The sequence below is a fragment of the Peromyscus leucopus genome, chromosome 14, assembly GCF_004664715.2.
Source record: "Peromyscus leucopus breed LL Stock chromosome 14, UCI_PerLeu_2.1, whole genome shotgun sequence".
Lineage (NCBI taxonomy): Eukaryota > Metazoa > Chordata > Mammalia > Rodentia > Cricetidae > Peromyscus > Peromyscus leucopus.
The window spans coordinates 65,536,211-65,554,015 of NC_051075.1; the positions used below are offsets into that span (position 1 = coordinate 65,536,211).

Consider the following 17,805-nt stretch of genomic DNA (forward strand, 5'->3'; position numbering starts at 1 on the left):
CCACCATGAATGTAGAGCTTGACGTAACTCCTGACCTCGTTGTGCTCCAGACAGGCGATCATGATCTCTGACAAAATGACGACCCCGGTTCTCCCGACCCCAGCACTGCAGTGCACCAGCAGTGGGGGGTTGGGGCTCTTGGGTTCACTGGTGCTGTTTGTGTGACGGCGAACAGACTGGATCTCCTCAAGGTATGCTGTGAAAAATGAGTGACACACGGCAGGACTCAGACACCGGCACACAAAGCCGATAACCATCTCTTCGTTCTCCCCACTGAGAAGACTGGCACCAAGGGACCAGGGTCAAGCATGGTGACTGCAGGCAGGTCGATGCCTCAGCCCAGACTGGATGGAGGAGACGTGAGTCAGCTGTGGCATTCTACTCATGACTAGCCATCTCTTAAGAATGCCTTCTTGGGCTGGCAAAATGGCAGTGTGGGTAAGGGCACTCACCAAGACTAATGACCTGAGTTCAATCCCCAGCAGCAACATGGTGGAAAGAGACAAACTCTGACCTCCACACATGCGATGTGACACATGGACACACGGACACACACACATCCACACGCACACACACACACACACACCTACAGATCCACCTTCCGTTAAGCCTCCTCATTTTAAAACAAGTCTAAAGCAGAGAGGGACTATTTTAGAGACCTAAGACCAAGGAAGCTGCCTATAAACAGAGACACTTACATAAGAATCCCTTGAGGTCTTCGGGACAGCCGTGCTCAGGCCAGTCTGTGTACTGGAGATGCCACACTGTCCTCTCCTGCCCTGTGAGAAGGTGCTTCATCTTCAAGCCTGTGGTGGCATAGCAGCCCGAGTCCGTGCGGAAGCGAGTTGTGATCTTAAACCTTCCGTAGGTGACGGTGGTGTGCCTTGAACCAAGCCTTGGCCAATACCGAAAGCTCTTCTCCCTGCCACCCTCCTGTCAAAGACAAGCATAATTCAGCAGCAGCACAAGGGCCAGCCTGGGGCATTCCTCACTCCAGCCTGCACGCCGGTCACAACCCCACCCCGCTCTTCTCTAAAGGTCCACACTCTGGGTGGTTAACAGCAACAGTTCTCTGGGACTCAGAACTGAGAGGACTGAGTACTCACCTCTTCCGCCGTCACCATTGCTATAATTGCGATTCCCTGTTCCCACACCATCTGCCAAAAGTCCTGGCAGGTATTTTGTAATGGTCCCTGTGTGGCAATATAATCCCATTCAGTTCCACTGACAGAGACCTAAAACAGAGAAGGGTAAAAGTTTAGTGTGTGCATGGAATATGCGTGCGTAGCTGTTGGGGTGTTCGTGGTAACACTGAAGACTGACTGGGCCAGGCAGCAGAGGAAGGACATCTGACACCTTTATAAACATATGTACCATGAGGTCATATGACAGCCACATGACTTGGAGCAACATGCTCCAACTCTCAGTTTCAGTTTTTAATCTACAAAATAAAAAGTGACCAGCCATAGGGTTGTGAGGACATGTACATGTCTGCATGTAACTAACGAGTACTAAGTAAATAGCAGCTCCTGTTATGATCCAACACCAACACGACAGTATCCCCAATCACAAACACAATTCGCCATGATGAGCTATTAAATATGCTTGGAAAAGTATTTGCAAGTAAATCAAATTTAAGCTAATGTCCGATTTCTACGAGAAAAGAACGATCTTCTATTCAGAATGGGCTCCACCCTGAACCGAGTCAAGATCACCTTCCATAAGGCCAAGTTTCCATTCCGATTTAATGCCCTCCAGTGCTAATGCAACAAGGAGTCACTGTGTTACAGCCAAGAAACCTGGGCAAACGATGTTCTCCCGGTAACTGCTGACAACCATTTCTTTCTGAGTGCCCATTAAATGGTAAAGCCTGTGCCACGCCCTGTTCCACACACCCTCCCTCTAAGGCCGCCAGGCCTCAGCACCAGCTCTGAGCCTCTCATGGCTCCCTTTCAGCAGCAGCATGTGGGTGGGCACGGGTTACTGTAGCACTTGGTTAAATAAACGGAGGTCCCACAATTGGTGAGAGGTCTCAGAGTTGACCCAATCTGCCCAATTCTGAAATTCACATTCATTCCACAGCCCCTCAAGTTGCAGCTGAAGATTCTGAAACACCACTACAAAACAATCACAATGCCATTCCATTTTGCCCATCCAGTCATAACAGATAGGATGAGTTAATTCAAATGATGTTTGGTTTCTAAATACACAATAACCAATTAAAAAAAAAAGGCAGTACATACATCAGTTCCTCAAAACCATTAAGTAAGCATGCCTTTAATCCCAGCACCTGAGAGGCAGAGGCTGCTCTCTATGATTTTGAGGCCACCCTTATCTATATAAACAGGCCAGCCAAGGAGACATAAAAAAACAAAACCAAAATAAATAAATAAATAAACAAACAAACAATAAAAACCATCTTACACACATCTTTACAAATCCTTGGAGGTCAGAATGCTATCAAATATGACTTGCAAGCTGAAGAAAACTGGGAAAGAAAACCGCATAGCTGACTACCAACACAATTCAGTCCCTGGAAGGGGTTTTCCCCTTCCTGCAGTAGAGAGTCCCAGCTAGCTGGCGTGAGCTGAGTGCTGCGTGCTGCAGCCTCCCACTGCAGCAAGTGTAACATCACCCAGTTCAACAGCGCCATACTGTTCTGGGGAGTGCTTCTTTAAAGAACAGAGTGATACCAGACGATCACAAGGAAGACAGGACAGACGGCACGTTCCTAAGCAAAAGCTGTCTGAGCATCCTCCAAAGTCCCAGGAACAGGACCAGGATGCAGCACATTGCTCCGGTGTCTGCTGAGCACAAAGACCCGGGTCTGCCTGCCATCACTGGGGAAAGGGAGGACATGAAAAGCAGACTAGGCACATTCGTTCCATACAATGCTCACAATGTGGTTCAGAGTGAACACTCCTATGAGAACTGACAACTTCACAAGAGTCCTCAGATTCAGGACCAAGTTCTACTGCAGAAAATGAAATGCCCCAAGTCCTGGCAACAATATGGGGGCAGAATGGCTACCACATGGAGAGTGGATGTGACTTTGGCTGTGTCTGGATTCTCCAACTTATAACATAATTGTCACAATTACCCCAAACGGGATGTTTTCATGATCTAGACCCCAGTGTAAATCTTAGCCTTCCTACAAGTCAGCCCTGGACTACAGTGCTGGGGACTGACTGCCCCAGTACACTGCAGTGCTGGTGACTGCCCGGATGCACTGCAGTGCTGGGGACTGACTGCCCGGATGCACTGCAGTGCTGGGGACTGACTGCCCGGATGCACTGCAGTGCTGGGGACTGACTGCCCGGATGCACTGCAGTGCTGGGGACTGACTGCCCGGATGCACTGCAGTGCTGGGACTGGGGCACTGCAGGCTGGGGACTGCCCGGTGCACTGCAGTGCTGGGGACTGACTGCCCGGTGCACTGCAGTGCTGGGGACTGACTGCCCGGATGCACTGCAGTGCTGGGGACTGACTGCCCGGTGCACTGCAGTGCTGGGGACTGACTGCCCGGCGATGCACTGCAGTGCTGGGGACTGACTGCCCGGATGCACTGCAGTGCTGGGGACAGACTGCCCGGATGCACTGCAGTGCTGGGGACTGCCCGGATGCACTGCAGTGCTGGGGACTGACTGCCCGGATGCACTGCAGTGCTGGGGACTGACTGCCCGGATGCACTGCAGTGCTGGGGACTGACTGCCCGGATGCACTGCAGTGCTGGGGACTGACTGCCCGGATGCACTGCAGTGGGGACTGACGGATGCAGTGCACTGGGGACTGCCTGGGTGCACTGCAGTGCTGGGGACTGACTGCCCGGGTGCTCTCTCACCTTAATATGCGAGGCGTTGATGTAGCCCGTGTTGTTCTCCTTGGTTGGAACCAACTCTACTCTCGTATCATCATAGGGAAGCACATCTTGGAATCGATTTCTTTCTGCATTTTCAGGAAGCCGGGCTGTTGAGCACTCCCCATCAACTAGCCGTTTTTTAAGAATCCTTTCATACTCGGTGAAGACCATTCCTTGCTCTAAGCGCTGTTCCAGAATCTTACACTATAAAATAGGACATGTGTGATGAGCAACAGTCACGCATCACAGCTGCGTGTACTTCTGAATCCTGGTTTTCTGCTTCAAGGTCTAGAATTTTCAAATATGAAAGATTCTACATGAAACCAAACCAAAATTTTTACAAGTCACGAGAGTCAGAACAAACGACATAATGTTCTTGGCGAGCTGTAGAATGGAAACTTCAGTTTGAAGTTGAAAGCTAGCTTAAGCCGGCGTGTTAAGCCTGAATTCTAAACCTACGGTCAGCTTTGTGATCTCTGAGAAACTGAACTCTCCTAGAATAGGAAAATCAGTCCCGAATCTGTGAGCAAATGTTCTGACATGTATGTAAGATACCAAGAGCAGCAGTTACTCCTGAGAGCCACCTTCAGATGCAGCTATAAAGACATGAACACCTGTCTTATTTTAAAACAATAAAATCTCAGTTCACTATTTAATTTTAATTTAAAAACAAAATGAATTTCCAATATAATGAAATGCCTACTTTCTTTTCTATGTATCTGTTTACACATGTTCTTACTCTGAAGAAATAAAACTATCAAGAACTTTCAGAAACAAAAAACGCAATCAACACTGGAACCTGAAACGACTTAAGACATTGACTTACACATTCACTCCAGCTGTGACCCAGATGGTGAGATTCCCTGACATTCATTTATGACTATTAAATGAGGCCAGAAAATTCACCCAAGTTTCACGGGCGCACTTTGGAGCCGCCCTCAAGATCACTGTGAGGATCCTGCACACACTCACCCTTTCATCGTTCGTTGCTCTGGTGGACACTTCCTTCCCTTCGTCAGGCAGAGGCAGCCGGGACAGCGACAGTCCATTGAGGGCAGCCAGCTTAAGGGGACCGATTTTTTTTGCATCTGCTCGAGTCTTTTTCATCCCCTGTAAGAAAATATTTACACACACATAGAGAATGCACCCAGACACAACCCTTTCAGAAGCAATGTCGACGGGCTAAAGAGGAAACAAGGCAGAGCTCTTGCTGCTCGCACCCAAGGAGAGACTCCTTCCCACACGTCTGCTTAACAGGCTTTAGGAAGAAGACATTCCTTTCAAGGCCAGAACTCTGATAAGGCCTCCAGATAGAAGGCTTTGACTCCAATTGGTTCCAGGACTCTGTTGCAATGAGAGGTGAGGCGGTAGGCAGGCAGCATTCTTAGAGAACTACCCAATTGCAAAATGTGACTCCACATAAAACCGAAAAACAAGTATCAGTGGGTTGTAACAGCCTTTTTCTTTTCTTATTTTGAGACAGGGTCTCACTTTGTAGCCATGGCTGGCCTGGAACTCTCTATACATTCCAGGCTGGTCTCAAACTCACAGATACCCATCCACTGGTCTCTGCCTCTTGAGTGCTGGGATAAAATGCACGCACCACCATGCCTGGCAGCCTTTACTAATTTTTAAAACAAACAAAAAAAAATTTAAATCATTCTGAAAAGAAAATAGAAAAGGACATGTAAATTGCTTTCACAAGTTCTACCCTACAGTCTTGGAGAACAGTGTGACCTGGGCTGTCCCAAAACGGCCACATTTCTAAATCAAGAAATAAACACAGCTGAAATCTCTATCAGCAAGCCAGAGTGGAAGGGAAGCATCAGTGGAACACTGTCCTACAAAAACAGGTGTTTCCCAAAGTTCTCAAGCCTGGTGACTTTCCTCTCTCTGGCAGGCAAACCTGAGAACAAGTCTCCTCAGACATTCTGTAGAGTTACAAAGAGTCCCAGTATTCAAAGAAATGGTTTCCTCAGTTCTTGTAAGGAAACCAACTTACGCCAGCTCTATCAGCCTAGAGATGCCAGGACACCAGGATTGAAATCACAGAACAGAAACAAGGAGAAAGGACATTTTGGTGGAGAAGAAAATGCTATACTACAAATGGAGAGTATGTGTGGCCCTGTACATATAGGCAGAGGCTAGAACATGGTATTAGGCATCTCCTCTACCGTTCTATCCCCATAAGACAAGGTCTTTCTCACTGAACACAGTCTGACTGCCCAGAAATCTACTGGGATCTACCTATCTCCACCACACAGTGCTGGCGTCACAGGCACCCACAGCCATGATTAGTTTTCACATGGGTGCTAGGGATTTGAACTCTGGTCCCCTTGATTGCACAGCAAGCAGTCTTAACCAATGAGCCATCTTTCCAGCCCATAGAATAGTTTTTAACTTCGTAGTTCATATTGCTTATAAGCTTCCCACAGAATGCAATTCAGACTTAGAATGGGCAGCATCCTGGGTGTAATTAACTAACATCCTTCAGGCAAGTCACCTTTGCCCTCTAAGCCTTACCTAAACAGGAAAATAGAAAGGGAGAGTGCAGGGAGGGCGCAAGGTAGCCTGACACAAAGACTAAAACGTCCGGATTCTAGTCTGTGCAGAACAGTGGTGTGCAGCAGGGTTGAGCAACCAGCTCCCAAAGGGGACGGCTCTACCTTCTCTGCTCATTTCCACAGTGCAGACACTGTCAGGGCCACGTCCCAACTGCCTAAGGAAGTCATGTGGCTCACAGGATTCCTAAAACCTCACAGATCCTGCTAGCCAGTGTTGGCTGACTCCCTGTACTCTGGAATCCAAATGCCCCACATTGACAAGCCAGATGAGGATGGATCAAGATCAGCTGCAATCACCCCTTACCAGGCCCATGGTTTTCAGTGCCAAATCTGCAGGGCTTCTTAGGTGAGAACCACATGGCACAGGCCTAAAGGATGCATCAAAGAGCAAATCTTTATGCAGATGTGTGAGCACCCAAACCAGTCTGCCTTAGAGATAGCAATCTAGTCCCTGGAGGTGGAGGCCCTGGGTGGGGAATTTTAAAGGTTCCTTCTTGTCTGCTACTTACTCACTGCTTTTTTTTTCTTTAAACTTTAGCCCACTTCAGTGACAGTGACAGGATCCTGTAATGTCACCATGAAGGGGTCAGAGGCTCTAGCAGGGGTCGGCCTCTTTAATTCTTGGAAAGTTGGGAAATTACACCTGTGATGCAACATCCCAGTCACAAGTAAATATTGACGGGGCACTTTTGATGTTTTGAAGGTTTATTTTTGTCCCCCAAGAACTCTGAGGCCATCTCATTTACAAATGAGAAAACTGGGTCATGGAGAGACTAAAGAGTTCGTTCAGGGTCGCTAGCTGCCACTTTTATAGAGGAATCAGTGTCAAAACAATGGAAACAAACCCTTCGTTAAACTTAGTTCCTGGAAGCATTTACTTCAGAAGGCGGCCCTCCATGCCTAACTGCGGGGAGACCTAACACTGACAGAGAATGGACAGAGAAGAGATGACTGCCCCAGGTTATGGAGATGGAAGCTGAGGTATGATTCAGGAAGGGTCTTGCCCACTGAGGAACTATAATACACTCCAGGGCCTATACTCAGAGCCACGCTGCTCACTGCTAGGGTCTCTATGCTTCCTCTGGACCACAGCCTCCATGCATCTCCTCAGATGGGTGAAAGCCCTGTGCAAAAAAGAAGGGCCGAAAGATGGTCCGATTGCACAACTTCACTAAAAACTCTTAGAAAAGAATGAGAAGGAAAATTTGTATTTTCAGAGAAGCAACTAGATCAAAGCCCTCAATGTAAGGCTGAACCTGCCAGACCCCGTGAAAATAGACTAAACTTCCCTCACCTTGATTTATTAGATTTGTTGAACAATTACAGAGGATAATTGCAAGCTGTGTTACCTCGAAGAGGTCAGGGGATTTGGAGGGGTTTGGTCTCCTCCACTCTTGGGAAGTTGGAGAATTAAAGAGGACTGTCCTCACTGGGCAGTTCTTACTTCATTGTCATGGAAGGCCCATCCTGCTGGCGTGAGGACTCAGGTAATGACTATGGAAATGCCCACGCTGTCGCTGCCTTCACACTGCTCAGCCGGTCCCCTCTACCATGGTCCACTTGAGCACTGGCCTTTGTACACTCAGGAGAAAAATAAAGCTAAACTTCACATTCCATCCTTTAGCTAAGTAAAGCACCCTGAAATCTGTGCCCTTTCTCAGGGTGTTTTCCTGTGTGTACTGATCTTCCATAAGCATTGTGACCCCCTTGAGTTTCCCAGCCTGCCCGCAGGCCTGCGTCACTTTAGACCCTCATAAACGAGGCTGGAAGTACACCTGCAATAGCTCCTCAATCTTTGGGTCATCCTAGTAGAAATGGGGGAGAAGAACCTTGGTTGACAGGACACAGGGGGCCAAATGAATGCACTCATCCCTTTGACCTGGTACCAGTGCAGGTCATGGGACAAGGAGGTGAGGGTCACCCAGAGCTGCATCCCTGAGCAATGCATCATGGTGACTGTGAGTGGACACGCTCCCAAACAGGAGCATAAATGCTTAGTCAAAGACGGAGAATTCAAAACTGATGCAGCACAGAGCAGTCAGGCTATAGCAGGCAATTACTACTTAGTAAAACAGTACATGGAGCACACCTGGACACAGAATGCAGCGGAAGAAAATGGGCTGATAGAAAAGTAAGCTGAAAGTTCCAGGTCAGCCACTCACTAGCTGTATGACCTTGGAAAAGCTACTTAACATTTCTGAGTCAGCTTCTTCATCTGAGAAATTGACTAATAACAATGGCTCATTATAAACTGGGCACAGCAGAGATGAAATCTCTCACGTGGTAAACGTTCTGAAAAAGACAACTACAGAAAACAACACTGGCCTCTTACAGTTTGTTTTAAATGCGTAGGAAGTGCTTTTTCCCAGGCTTATTAGGTTGGGTAGAGAAGAGCCACCATGTCTACAAGGGCCTTCTTCTGAATGCCCAGTTCACTCTCTCATTCTCGCCAAGAGACTGACTTTCCTGGGTCCAGAGTCACTCTCCATCCCACAGAGGTCATTCCCAAGATGGTCACCTTGACAACTACACCTTGACAAGGACGTAGGGACACAGCCTCAGATGCCTCTCCCAAGACATCACTGGAACAAAAAGAACAAATGCTGTTCTGGGGTGCCTTGTCACCCCACAGTATTTTAAAGGGTGCAATCATGGCTGGAGTAATAAATTCTCCTCCTCTTCCTCAACACTTTAAGATGGTTTGTGGACTCCTCCCATGCCTTTCCATAGACCTTTTCTCTGCACCCAACTTAGCTCTAGCAAGACCATCACCACCCCCATCAGTCCACATCCTTTCCACATAAACTCACACATGCCCCTAACTAAGGTGAAAGTCAGAGCTGAGGCAGGGATTGACAGTTAGGAGGGAAGGTAAAAACCTGAGAACCATCGGTCCCGAGGGAAGGAGACAGGGTAATCAAAAGTTGAAAACAGAGATGAAGGGGCCTGTCCTCCATGCCTGAGGCACCTCTGTCCTCCATGTCTGAGGCACCTCTGTCCTCCATGTCTGAGGCACCTCTGCCCCTGGGCCAGCTTACCCCTAGTGGTGGAAGTCCTTCCACGATGCTCTTCTTCCCAGACAGGAGGTCTGACACCGGCCTTTTCTTGAGCGAGTCCCTCCTAGCTCGGTACCTCCCTGAAGTTGTGAGGTCAGACTCGGACATGGAGGGGGTCAGCAGCCCATCTCTTCGGGGCCGATGGGTCTCCACAACCAGGTGGACAGGGCTGATGTCTTTCACCCTCTTCTCGGGCTCCGTAAAATGGGACTTGGGCTCAAGAATATGCAGAGGGCCGGCGACTGCAGCCACCGAAGCACAGGGGTAGTTCGGCGGCTGCTCCTGAGAGTACGCGGCGGTCAGGCGGGGCTCGGACACCGCGGCCACCGTGCGCGCTCTGCTGCGGTCCTCTTCCGGGTCCTCTTCCTCCTCGCTGCTGTGTATCAGCATGGTGGCATCAGAAAGGGACTTCTTGTGGCTGTACCTGCCACTGTCGTGCTCTTCACTCTCCTCTTGCTTTGTTCTGTCGGAGAAGACACTGGACTGGGAGCCTGCTGAGAGAGTCCGGGGAGCCACGTCTGCCGCCGAGGCTGACATGGTCCTCTCCTTGAGCCTCAGGCCTTCAAAGCCATGTGTGAGCCCCGCGATCTCAATGCTGTTCCTCTTCTGGAGGTGGGCGTGCCGAGCTGCGGTGAGGGGCTCGCTGACCTCCTGCAGAGAGTGGGCCACCGGCAAGCTGTCCTCCTGGAAGGTCTGCACCGAGTGGTGGACCCGCCTGGTGATGAGATCCGGATTGCTGCTGCTGATGTACAGGTGACGCGACAGGTCCGGGGTGCTGTTGGCAGGCCTCGGGTAGGGTACGGTGGGGGTGGCCGGTACACCTGGGTTCTCATAATGTTTGGAGCTGGGTAGTCCTGGGCCTGCAGCTGCACGTTTGTCAGCTCGGGCACACTGACAGCACCCACCACAGGTCGCCTCTCAGCGGGGTAGGGGTACGGAGACTGACTGTGGAAACTGTAGTTCAAGTTAAACGGGTAGTGGGCCGACTGCGGAGAGGTAAGGTGCGCATGCTCCCGAATCTCAGGCTGGCTGTAGACCAAGGCGTCAGGCCTGCTGTATGCGTAGGAACTGCCAATGTTGAGGTTCCTGAGCGAGCGGCTGTGCCTGTCTGCATGCACCATGCCTCTGTTGAGTTGCTTCATGACGGTCTCGTAGTCAGGGGTTGGGCGGTAAGACGGGGGGATCAGCGCACTGTGCCGATGGGATGGGATGTAGTCGGGTCTCATGACATCACTGCCAGTAATACTTGGGTTGGAGGACATGGGGGAGGGCTGCAAGTAGGGCTGAGGGGTATTTAAGGAGTTCGTACTGTGTGCGCTGTAGACGCTGCCGTTGCGGATGCGACCACTGAGGTCAATTTGGGTTCTGTCCAGACTTGTCTGGGAGTGACAATAGAATCCATTCTTGTTGGGCACAAAGATGTTATCTGAGGAAGGAAAAGGTTTGAAAAGATTTTGAAAATGTATTAAGTTGGACTCATTACTCCAGCCAAATATTGAGATATGCTCTGAAACCGCTTGTAAAAATTCTTGCTGAAACGACACATCTTCAGCCACACTACACTGCCCTGGAAGCTTCAGCTCCCTTGCCTGTAGGATGGGGTAGGCCTGCCGCTTAAAGCGAGGTACTTAGGATCTGGCCAAATCTACGTCCAACACTGAGAGTATAATAGTATCGGAAAGTAATCTTCCTTCTGAAGGTTAAAAACACATGCTTCACTACAGACAAGAAACAGGTAGCTCTGTGGAACTCAAAGAGACAGTGTTGAGCAGTGAGCCGTGGTGGGTAGGGATACAGCCCTGAGATGCTGAGCAAGGGCAGGTACCAACTATCCGTGAACATTTCCTTAACTGGAATTTAGGTTGTTTGCATAGATTCTCCTTTAATGAAGAAAAGAAAAGAAAAGAAAAGAAAAGAAAAGAAAAGAAAAGAAAAGAAAAGAAAAGAAAAAAGAAAAGAAAAGAAAGAAAAGAAAAGAAAAGGAAAGAAAGAAAAGAAAAGAAAGCAAAAGAAAAGAAAAGAAAAAAAAAAGAATCTACGGTAAGGGCACCAGTACAGCAGGCACAGAGCTTTCCAGTCTGACAGGGAGGGTCACTGGTAGCTGCAACTCCACCAAGGCCCAGAAGCCAACAAGATCCAGGCTAAAATAGCTGTCGCTGCCCCACCAAGCCTCCAGTTGAGCAAGACCTGGAGGCAGGGCCGCAGACTCAGGCTCCTCTTTCTACAGCCCGGGTGTGCCTGCCCGGGCTAGAAGAGGCCATCTTTCCTCACTGCCTTATGAGCACCATTCCCAATGCTTAAAAATAACTTCAGCAGTCAAGGCCTGCAGAAAGCATCGTGTGGGTAATTCAACAGCTCCACGACAGTGTGATGTCTGATGTCTGATGACCCGCCGGGCACCTTTTATTCTGGCGCGCACACGCCTCTGAGAAGGCTATTCTCATAGCCTCTCTACTCCTGCACTCTGCTGCCTCGTCCTGTGCTTCTCCGTCTGCAGAACACTTGGTCACTGCTACATCTCAAGATTCCTTTTTGGTCACAGATCCCTCAGCCAGGTTGTCTAGACAGTGTGACATCTACCTACCGTGTGTCCCTGCCTCCAGGCTCTCCAAGAGCACATGGGACTATACCTCCTCATCCTTTGGTGCCAAGCACATACATGTGATGAGTAACAGTAAGGAGAAAGTGAGCGGAAAGTTGAGAGCCAGTTTCTGAGGACTCCCTCCTCCCATTCCCCCTGTGTCTTGACCTACAACATTACAGACCGAAAAGGCTCCTCCAGCCTGAGACCCCAATACAGGCAGACATGGAACAGAGCCCACCTGCCAGGACACAATGGACAGGGGCTCTGATCAAGAAGTCAGGCCGCTGAGGATTTAAACGTCGTTAGCCCAGCAGAACTGGGCCCTCCTGGCTGAGCCCTGGCATGTGGACTGGAGGGTGTTGGGATAAGGGTGTGTGGGTGGTGGAGCAGAGGAGTGAAGCCAGAGTCTGCTCAAATCAAACAAGCTAGAGAGGAGCAAACTAACCGCAGGGACAAGATGAGAAGGGCCGGCCAAGGGGATGTTGAGGAGAATGGACACAGGCAAGGGATGATCATGCACACAGGGGGAGTAGCTGGAAGCTTTCCGTCAGGTGAGTGGGGTGTGTGTGTGTGTGTGTAAGGACCAAAGTTATAGCTCACGGGATGCAACTGCTAGTGAAAGGTCCAAGAAGATGAGGACCTATGTTGGAGCAGGAGCAAGGGGACAGAGAGAAGGGGCTATGGGAAAGATGGTGTATGATGCCACAGGTTATGGGTATTCTACTGACTTGGTAAAGTTACATGCATCTTGGAATCCACATAACCAGGAGAGTGACTTCATCACAATGAAGGACTGTAAAAAACAGACAGACTTACAGGGTAAAGCAATAAGTTCAGACTTAATATTCAATTTCCAGCAAGCCCTGATAGTTGACACCAGTTCCTGAGAGAGCCTACTATTGACCAGAGAGCCTCCATGCCGGGTTCCCACCTGTCTGACAGTGGGAAAGGGGGTATGGGTGGAATGACGGCAGGGTGGGAAAGGAGAACCTGGGTCACCCTTAGGGGAACTCTATGTGAAGGAGCTGCTGTGGAAGGCCCTCAGGAAAGAAAAACACCAGGCGGGTCTTTGCGACAGCACCTAATACTGACAGGAAACCGCTGAGGGAGTAAGAGGGAACAGATGGGCTGGAGCATGGAGACATCACTCTCAGACAGAGTGTAGTGAAAAAGGGAAGATAAAATAACCCAAACCATTGTTTGCAGAAGAGAGGAGAGGACAGAGTGGCAGGACCGTCACAGACTGCGGTCGGGGAATGAGCAGCACAGGGACAGAAGGCAGAAGCCTTGTCCCCATGGTTGGAGAGGCCGTGGTGCGGGTACAGATGGGCACACACAAAGGCGAGGGGCCGGGAATGGGACAGGCCCAGAGGACACCGCACTCCACGCCATAGCTGTTGTAGCTGCTCCGCCATCGCCTTCCCCACTGTGGGGCATCAACTCTGCAGCCACAACTAGAAGGGAGGTCAACACCACACCTTCTTTCTGTCCCTTCAGACCTCACGCCCTACACAACGGGCAACGGGCCTCGCTTCCAAACAGCCCCCTCTCCTCCTGGGCCACAGCACTCACCAGCCAGAGCAGCAGACCCAGTCACAGAGCTGTCTGGAACTGATGATCATATCTAGCCATCCCGCCAGATCCAGAAAGCTCTTCTCAGTGCCCTCAACATGAACAGAATGCTAATGCATGTTCTCTTAGCAAAATGACTGTGATCAAATCATGAGCAAATGCCTTATTTTCACAATTAGATTCCGAGGCTCTCTCTCTCCAGAACTGCTCATCTGCATCCACCTCTCTGGCCTTCGGCAGTTAGAGTTTACAGACAAACGCTACACAGATGGGTGATTCAGCTTGGAGGCGCTGCTGTGTACACACAGCTGGAGCGGCAGAAACGAGAATCTAAAGCATTCAGTGAGATGTTTCAGGCAGGGATAAAACAAAACATGTCTGGGTATCTTTTGTGACAAACAAACAAACAGACAGATAGACAAAGCATTTTTGGTTGCCTGATGTGGTGGCACATGCCTGTAATTCATCACTTGGGAGACAGAGGCTGGAAAATCACACACTTAAGGGAAGCCTGGCCTAAATAAGACTAATAGGGGAGGGTTCCAGGGCTTAGGAACCAGCTTGGGGAGCTAGCTGCCCACTGACTACATTTGGGGCCAGATGGCCCCAACATACATTCAAGAAAGAACCGGAATGCAAGGGCTTCTTCTGGGATCCCAGGATGGCTATAATCAGGACAATTTGGGGTACAAGTGCAAAAAGAAACCATCCAGACTTCAAGATCTCTAGGTCTTCACCGAGTGATGCATAGTTGTAAGTGTGCACGCCTTTGCAGACTCAGGGTACTTTACCTTGGGAAGAAGCAAATGGCTCTGTATAATGTCCATTATAATGCAGCTGGGGTGGGGGAGGCATCGCATAGGGCTGGGGTTTAGGCTAAGAAACGGAAAGTTGGACACAGAGTTAAAACACATTGCCCATGTAAGAAAGGTAACGTCATTCTTCGCTGGACACTTTCTCCTCACTAAAAAGGCCTTCTACGGGAGTTAAATGTATTATAAATGGAAAATACCCACGGACATGGAGGAGGTCTTAGCATATCTGTCATTTTCAACGCTGCCCACGTGGCAAAGCCAAGCCCTAAGCACTGACACCAAGGATACTAAACAGCACAAAACAGTCTGCATCCAAAAAGTTATCAACAAGAAGGGATGGAGACAAACCTCCTTGTCTAAACTCATGAAAGGCTTTGATGTACTACAAACGCTGTAAGACAAAGTCATCGAGTAAATTAAATACTTCCTTAGGGTTTCTGGTTAACCAGTTAAAATTCGTAATATTTGGTTCTACCTAATACTTGAACAAGTGTAATAAATATTAAGTGGAACTTAGGGAAACCACAATTATCAAACATCAACACACATTTGTGGTTCAAACTCAACCTAGTGCCCAAAGCATATTTTAATTAAAGAAACTGGCATCACTAAGAGAGGTGATCACGTTCCTTCTCTTACCAGAGACATCCTGGAAGATGAGCCCCTCCTGACTGAGTTCAGCGAGGCAGTCTGAGTTTGCCTGTGGGAGAAAACAATGGTGAGCCCAGCACACACTTCCTCGTCTACAACAAGAAACCTGGTTAGGAAGGACGCCAGTATGGCGGCTCGCACCATAACTCCAGCGTGCAAGCGGCTGAGGCATGCTGGGGTTTGAGCACTGCTGTGAGTTTGAGGTCAGCCTGGATGATATCTGAATTACAGGCTAGCCAGGATACAGAGAGAGACACTGTGACAAACCAACAACCACAAAAAGAGATACAGACAGGTAAAATGAGAAATATTCTAAGGCAAATGGCAAAAGGTCAGACATGCCATTAATTACAGAAAAGAGAGTTGCCACTTCCTAATGTAGGACTTCACAGCGTCCACAGAACAAAACAAGCACACACTTCGCTTTGTTTAAACACACATGCGCGCGCCTCTTAGTTCTCTTTCTTCACATCTGTTTTACTTAAGTGTGAGTGGGTATGGCATGAACATGTGCATTAGATTCTTGATCATACTGATAATGCCCATCATTTTGTCAAGGACTTTTTAATTTACCAAGAGCCTGTGTGATGCACAACTGATTATTACACATTCTGTGACACTGGGTGGTGCTCTAAGGACCATTACTGAAACTCTGTCATCACAAAGCAAACAAAACAAATGTACCAACTCAGCAAATGAGCCCTAAAGAAGCCTCTTCTTCTAAACTGTATTATTCTTAGCACTCTGCAAACGGCATCCGGACTACACTCTGAATATTGGCTTATTTTTACAGGACCTTTAAAATAAAGAAAACTATTGGACATTAGGATTGTGACATCAGGTGATTACTATGCACTTACTAGGCAATTCCTTTAAACAACTTTCTTTCCTATGCCCGGGAAGCACACAGGTTCCTGGAGAATAATGCACACCTCCTTCTTTTCTTGGCAGTAAACTTTAGGGCTTTACTGTGCACCTATGTCTACTTTCCAAAAGACATGTCTATCTTTCCAATATCATGTCAAGTATTCAAGCCTACAGGGTACAGATTGGTTTTTTTCTAGAGTGCCCCTTAAGCATACATAAGATACTGATTTTTTGATACTTTGAAACTTACTTTGCCTCTAAGTACTCATCATGGTCCAGTCTAGGTTTAAAGAACTGAGTTCAGTCTATCGATGGCGTACCATCTAGACGAACTGAGCTTCTAAAAGCATCAAAGCCAGCACACACCTTTAGTCCCAGCACTTGGGAGGCAGAGGCAGGTGGATTTTTAAATTGGAGGCCAGCCTGGTCGACAGAGCCATTTCCCGGACAGCCAGGGCTACAGAGAAACCCTGTCTCGAAACAGCCCCCATCCCCCCCCCAAAAAAAAGCAGCATAGATTCCAAAGTGGGGGGAAGGAGCTGCTGATAAGACACACTTATCAACAAACGCCTAACAACATCTCTACAGCTGGCCAGCCTGGGCAAGAACACATTTTCAGCGTGTGAAGTAGAGACTCCAAGGACACAGGGCTCAGGAGCAGAGGCAGCCATTCTTACCCACTGGCATCTGGCTGGCAGCATCCAGTGGGAAGGCAAAAGCAGAAGCCAGTTCTGCTGAACATGGAATAAAGGAGCACCAAAGCCACCCGCCAAATGGTCTGACCTAGCCAGCCTAGCCTCTGGGCCACTCTAACAGTCGGCCTCTTTTTCCCTCATGGTCCTTCCTTCTAAGTGCTGGGCAGTGAGAGGCCAGCCATCATCAGCCTCCCACACAGAAGACAACGACTGTCGGCCGGCTCTGCTTCCCAGTCGCCTGGGATGGTTTCTGTGCTGGTAAGTAACGCTGAGAGCTGAGGCAGCTGCATACAGCTCCCGAGATCAATAGCTAGAATGTGGACACTGGAGAAGATAATGCAAAGGCTGTCGGCTCAAGTGAAATACAGGACATTGCTTGGCGAAACTGTGCAGACTGCACGTGGTTATCTCGTGGGATCTGAACGACACCATCAGGGAGGTCCAGTCATCAGTTTTACAAATGAGGAAAGTGATACTTAGATTAAGCAGATCACGCCTGGTCACGTGGCAAACAAGTGACAGAGCTAGCACTGGAACAGGCAGGTCTGTCGGATGCCTGAGTGGAGTCTCTGGCAATCATCTGACTATGTCCCTAACCCCAGCTAACTCATAACATAAGCTCCATGCAGGAAGAGGACAAACCATCGGACGGCCAGTAGCCAGCACACGCCTGCACACGAGCAGCCCTCAACCGTGTGCTGAACACATGAATGCCACAGGGAGTGCGGACAGAAGTCAGTGTGCAGGGAACATTTCTTGGGCAAGCTGTCCCGGTGGGTAAAAGCACATGTGTGCAAACCTAACAACCCGAGTTCAAGTCCTGGATCCTCCAGGGTGTCGGGAGAGAACCAACTTCCAAATGCACTCCCACACATACTAAATTAATAAATTAATTCAAGTCTATTGATTTAAGACTGTTGGAGTTGTCTCGTTTGCTCTGTGAGCGTCTTTTCAGTCAGCCACTGGTTTATTCACAGCTAGCAAAGGGCAGCCTCGGATCATGTGTTAGATGGTAGAAATACGTCAGGCTGTTTGACTTTCCTCCTGCGCCTTCCTTAATAAGGTGATGAAAAACAAAAGCTCCCCAGTTTTAGGGTAGGCCAGAGGTGTGTACCCAGGCCACTACAAGGTCTGGCTCTGGA

The 17,805-nt window shown here is 49.0% G+C and overlaps 1 protein-coding gene across 1 annotated transcript in view; it reads right to left on the reverse strand.

The window, feature by feature from the left end:
- The window catches only part of Ptpn21 (protein tyrosine phosphatase non-receptor type 21), a 61,238-nt gene that overhangs the window by 2,552 nt on the left and 40,881 nt on the right, over window positions 1–17,805 (reverse strand). The window contains 9 exon segments of the mRNA XM_037210769.1: window positions 36–196; window positions 699–933; window positions 1,107–1,235; window positions 3,842–4,063; window positions 4,832–4,969; window positions 9,462–10,279; window positions 10,282–10,905; window positions 14,427–14,511; window positions 15,090–15,150. Coding sequence (XP_037066664.1) covers window positions 36–196; window positions 699–933; window positions 1,107–1,235; window positions 3,842–4,063; window positions 4,832–4,969; window positions 9,462–10,279; window positions 10,282–10,905; window positions 14,427–14,511; window positions 15,090–15,150 — 2,473 coding nt within the window.